The sequence below is a fragment of the Numida meleagris genome, chromosome 5 (genome assembly GCF_002078875.1).
Source record: "Numida meleagris isolate 19003 breed g44 Domestic line chromosome 5, NumMel1.0, whole genome shotgun sequence".
NCBI lineage: Eukaryota > Metazoa > Chordata > Aves > Galliformes > Numididae > Numida > Numida meleagris.
In genome coordinates, this window is record NC_034413.1 from 16,362,079 (window position 1) to 16,367,815 (window position 5,737).

The window sequence follows — 5,737 nt, forward strand, 5'->3', positions numbered from 1 at the left end:
GTACTAGCTGACAGAGAACGTAGGAGACTTTCCACTGACATTTGGTGATGTGAGCCAACTGTGGTAGTAAGCTGGAGACAGCAGTCCCCGTGCAGCTCATGGATCGTCAGACTCGCAGACCTGTCTGCATCTGAGGAGCACGCACAGTCCTGGGCTGTCGCTCACTGATCTGCAGCACAGATGGATGCACAAGGGCTGGAACACTGGTACGGAAATACTCGGATGAGGAAAACATGTTCGTTCTGTTAAGAAAAGTAAGCTGAGCTTAGGCTGAAGTTTTTCATCCAAACAGGAGAGAAATGTGTGCAGGAGGTGTCTTCAAGCATACAGCACACCTGGGGGCCCGGTGTTGGAGGGATGCAGAAGTAGCAGTTCTTGTCCGTTCTCTAGATTCACGTCCAGGATTTGAGTCTCAGTATACCAAAAGATAAGGAGTCTATAGGTTGGAAAAGACGTAAATATGCAAAGCTCCCTCTTTTCCACCCAACCTGTCACATCTGTGACAAAAATCTACGCCTCCCACTTCGTGAAGTTGCCGGCCCCTGCAAGCAGCGCGTTTCGCTGTCCAGGAGCGCTTCCCCAAGCGGGAGCCGTTGCTGCCGGCAGCCCCTGACGGAAGGCTCCGCAGGGTGGCGCTGTTGCGCAGCGCGGCCGCCTCAGCCCGAGCAGGGCCGTGTAGAGCCGGGCGGCCGGCCCGGCCCGGGAGGCTCCGGGCGGGCAGCGGGCAGCGGGCGGGGCGGGCTCCTCGCGCCGGGCTCCTGCAGCAAGGTGAGTCCATGTGCGAAGGCCTTCGCTTCACCGTGATTCCAGCGTGGTTAGCTGTTTTAAAGTAAGAGAAGGGACAGCCTCTAGCATCGTTTGCTGTGGTTACTCGCCTGCTTCTCTGTCACTGTCCTAAGTTTTCCTCTCCGCTCCGCAGCGCCCACCTGTGCCAGCGGGCTCGGCTGCACCCGGCCGCGCCTCAGCTCTGGTACCGCAACTGTCCGCCCAGAGAGAGCGGGAGGCCGGCGGGAGGGAGGAAGAGTTTTGCCTCTGCTGCTGTGCGATTGGTTTCAGCCTACGGATACTCGTTTCCCTTCTTCCTAACTTTTCCTCGCTTTCCTAACCACTTGTTTGTGTTCTGCTATTTACCTCAAGGCTCGTGCCTCACTGCGCGGCCTGGGGTGGGTGCCTGTGTCTTGTGCTCATGTGGAATCTATTTAAGACCCTTTGCAGGGCCTCATTCCGAGCTATGTGCCCTTCAACCTAACTCTAGAGCAGCACTCTTGGTTTCTTAAGAGACCCATTTAGAGTCCTGTAACACATGGGAAAGTTTGGCAGCGTGGTAAGCCAAGTGAAAAAAGCCAGGGCTGTATTGTTGATTTAAGTACAGAATGGATTTGCGTGTGCTTCATCTTTTCTTCACCTTGCGTTGACAAGAAAACCTAAGTCAGAGGAGGGAAAATATGCGAAGTAAGTGATTTTTGGTGGCAAAGTGAAGGAACTTGAAATCGGTTTCTGGAGAAGAAGGATTTGCTGTCTCTGATGCATGGCGATTCGCTTTCCTGAGCCTGAATTAATTCCCAGCAGGGCACAACTTGACAGCAGAGTTCATCCTCCTGAGCGCCAGCAGATGGGGCACAGCGGCGGTGGCTTTGTCTGCCTCGGAGCTGCCGGTTGTCTCTGAGGTAAGCTCTGCTTGCAGCCCTCAGCTTGCTTTCACTTTATGTTGCAGGATGTACTAACAATAAGGCTGCAAAAGTCTGTTAGTGTTCCTTAAGGGATTTAGGAATATTTTTCTATGACCTAATCTGCAGGCAAAATGCCGATTCTTTAAGTTTCAGCTGATAGGCATAATTGGTTCTACAACTTCTTGAGAATTCATGTAGCTATTAAGGGTTAGTTGAATCTGTGTCTTTAGGACAGCTGAGCAATTTCCCTCAATCTCCCTTTTGGCAGATTTGGAATATATTATAGAAAAGAATCAGTCCTTGCATAATTCTAGTAAAATAGGGAATCATATATTACATCTGGGGGGGCTTAATTTCTGATAGTAATTACATAAATCAACAGAGAGCATCTCTCAGAAGAAAATGTTGTGTCCCACACAGTGATTGAGTTACAAATGCATTTTTCATGTTATCATTGTGAAATAGAGGTCAATTTAAAATATACTTATAGGACTGAAACAAATCTCTTGCATATATGTCCTCATCCATCAGATTAGTGTATCTCACAGGATTTTAGTTTCCCTACATTCAACAATCTGAATTAATTGAATTCAACAGTGCAATCTCACATCAGCAGAAAACGTGAATCAATTTATAAAATGTGTGTGCAACAGATAAAGTTTTTGAAGGCTGCACCAGAGCTGTCTACAACATAAAACTGTTATTATCACAAGTGATAGTAATATTATGGTTTTAGTAAACTGGAAGTCTAAGGAGGGAGCAAAATTTGTATTTACTTAAGAGAGGAATCTCTTGACGATGAAATAGCTGAACCTGAAAACAGACTTAAGGATTAGGAAACATCCATGCATAGATTGGAAAAGCTCACTGCTAACTAATTATTCTTAATTATTAAGAAGTTAGGAAATGCTCTCATTTACGCCTGTAAAGAACTAAAATCATCTGAACAAGCTAATAAAGTCATCCAGGAAGCTGAGCTCATTTCCAACATTAGAATAGATGCTGTGTCTATGCAAGAGGTGAGTTCATAGGAAGCTGATGGCAAATTCTGTTTCCATAAGTATTCAAAGCTTTGTTCGTCATTTTCAAGAAGCACAAAAGAAGCAATCTTGTAGTCTTGAATTAAGAACTTGGTCTTTTACCCCTGAAATACTTTCAGCAAATTTGAAATGTTGAGATTCAAATCCACTAGCTTTTTTCTGCTCAGTGCTTGTCGATGGTCAAAGGAAGATCCTTTGGGGGACACTAACCTAACCAGCAGATCTTTTATTTACATTAAGTTATTTTGATACTTAAGTGAAGAATGGTTTCCTTGAATTGTACTTGATACATGGATGAATTCCAAATCATAGCCCTCAAAAAACTGGTAAGTTGTGGAGATGATAGCATAATAATATGATAATATTTGTTACTAAGTATCTGTTTGGAAGCAAAATCATATTTTACCTTGAATTCTTACCAGTAACTAAGATATTTTGGGGTTTTTTTGCTCAGTTTTCCATCAGGTCAATTCAAGTGAATTTTGCCATGTCAAGTGGTTGAAGAAGAACATGACCTCAAAAGTAGATGGAGATAAATCACAGCTACTTACATTCAGAGTGGAAGCATAGTGTAGATCTTACATGGTTTCAGCTTAGCCTGTTTTATATCCACGAGATGTTTAGGATGTGTGCCACTTAGCCGGTTTTATACAAACATCTTAATCATCCCTTGGGTATAAAACAAGCTAAGCTAAAACCTTACAAGATCTATATTGTGCTTCCAGTGTGAATGTAGTAGTTACGACTTAGCTCCACTGACCACCAAACATCCATGGGTCAGACCTGGAGTTTAGGTACATTTACGTCTTTGGTAGCAGTCACAGAAAAAATCAATGATAGACTATGTTTCCTCACTTATAAAGGCAAAGGGATAACAAAGGCTGATATAACTTAAAATGAGTAAAAGGCAGCAGCTTTTCAAGTGTATGCAGTAAATGGAGTGGAAAATATTCCTACCCTCTTCCACTGTTAGAGAGTTCTGCATTTCAATGTATTTTTCCTGCAAGTCTTTTGTGGAGTTCCAGTGATTACCTGGCCAGCTAATTCTGTTCTGAGATTGTAATACATTACACCACTTCTATACAGGAAGGGAACTTCCTCCTTAAAGCTGCATACTACCAAGCTAAATAAGGACTTTCTGGGCGGAGTTTCCTTCTGAGCAGCCTGGATAAAAACTTGCCGGATTTACAGAGCCTCAGACTGCAGTCAGCATGAACAGCAGCGTGCCGGACAGAGTGCTGCTCAGCTGCACAATGGAGAGACAGCTGGATAAGCTGTGCCTTCAGTTTCTTTGGGACTTTGTCAGAGCAAAAGAGACATTAATCAAGTCACCGTTTTTTCCAGTGCTGTTTTCTTTTACAGCATACATGGCTTTCTGTCTCCCATATATTGCACTGGACTTTTTAAGCACTAAGCTGCCAAACTTGAGAAAATACAAAATCCAGCCACAGATCTATCCAACTCTTGGAATGATGGTGCCTTGCTTTATTCAGAGTGTCTATCACCATGTTGTGTGGATTTTCCCGGTGACATTTCTTCACTGGTACTGGAAACCAACGAATCTACCGGTGATGGCTCCAGAGCTGCTTCAAGTCCTGCTGCAAGTAGGAGTTTGCCTGCTTCTGTTTGATTTTGAGTATTTCTTGTGGCATTTGCTTCATCACAGAGTGCCTTGGCTCTACAAGACCATCCACAAAGTGCATCACAAGCATGTATCAACATTTGCTCTTACTACGCAGTATTCCAGTGTATGGGAACTGCTGTCACTGGGATTCTTTGCTGCTATCAATCCATTCCTCCTCGGGTGCCATCCTTTGACAGAAATGATTTTCTTCCTTGTCAACATCTGGTTGTCAGTGGAGGACCATTCAGGATATGACCTTCCGTGGTCAACTCACCGACTTGTGCCTTTTGGTTTGTATGGAGGAGCACCGCATCATGATCTCCATCACCTGAAGTTCAAGTCAAACTATGCTCCTTACTTCACCCACTGGGACAGACTCTTTGGGACATACACAGAGTCACATCCTAATTAAGAATATTTGCCTGTTTGCCTGTGGATGAATTTTTTGTTGATAAACTATGCTGGGACATTAATTTTTCAAAGCTATACAGAAGATTGTATATTTGAAGCTACCTGTAAAACCTATAGCTATTTATAACAAATCCTTTTAATATATATGTATTTGTATGTGTACTGGGAACTTCCTATGTTAAATGACTGCAAAAGGGATAGTAAATATCTGTTACTTAAGTTTGTTTGAGTCAGAGTGTAAAGGAAGTGTTAAGAGATGTTCTCTCTTCTTTCCAGCTTTCATAAAGCATTTATTGTTTTACTGTATGATGTTTTATACATTAACCAGAAAATATATCTTACTGCTGTAAGATGGTTTATGATGTAAACAGAGAAGGTACACAGCACGGATTTTGTGGAGTTTAACCTGCCAGAGCATGTTATTGCACACTGATCTTGTAAAAAAAATGCTGCCAGGCAATCGATACTAGTTTGCTGACTGTGCAATAATTTTGACATTTGTATTTTAAATCTTGTTGTTCCTTCTGTTTTAAACAGGAAATAAATATGGTCTTTCCTTTAAAATTATGTTCTGTTTCGTGTTATTCATTCTTCTGTTCATATTATGAACATGTGTTATTCCTTTTTCATAGGTGCAGTTTAATTCAGTTTCAGAGGTAGGGTTTTCTCCTTAAAATATGGTTCACTTTTGAAATAAAATGACAATATACTTTTTTTCTTCGGAATTGTATTACGTTTAAGTAACTTTTGACTTGGGAGAAACAGAATATTGAATAATGCATTTTAAAAGTCAGGGTGAAATTTCATTATAACATCTTTGTGAAGCTTGAATTATTTTCACTAGACTTACAGTGTGAGAGCAGAAGATTAAGCAGCCCCTTAATGAACAGGAGCATTTCCTGCATCGGTCCCTCACAGGCACACCAATTAATTAGTACTAGCATGTAAAAGCCTTACAAGGAATATAAACAGAGCTCCTGCGAAGTAGAGGA

General features: G+C 42.4%; 1 protein-coding gene across 2 annotated transcripts; it reads left to right on the plus strand.

Annotated features, from left to right (window-relative positions):
- Nucleotides 697-5,312, plus strand: CH25H (cholesterol 25-hydroxylase). Of its 2 annotated transcripts, none has more exons than XM_021399355.1 (3): nucleotides 697-768; nucleotides 1,570-1,667; nucleotides 3,797-5,312. In XM_021399355.1, exon 3 carries the CDS (start codon nucleotides 3,922-3,924, stop codon nucleotides 4,744-4,746), a length of 825 nt encoding a protein of 274 aa, XP_021255030.1. In that variant the 5' UTR covers nucleotides 697-768; nucleotides 1,570-1,667; nucleotides 3,797-3,921; the 3' UTR covers nucleotides 4,747-5,312. The 2 variants fall into 2 exon arrangements, with proteins under 2 accessions (XP_021255030.1, XP_021255031.1); XM_021399356.1 differs by lacking the exon at nucleotides 697-768 and adding an exon at nucleotides 798-1,452.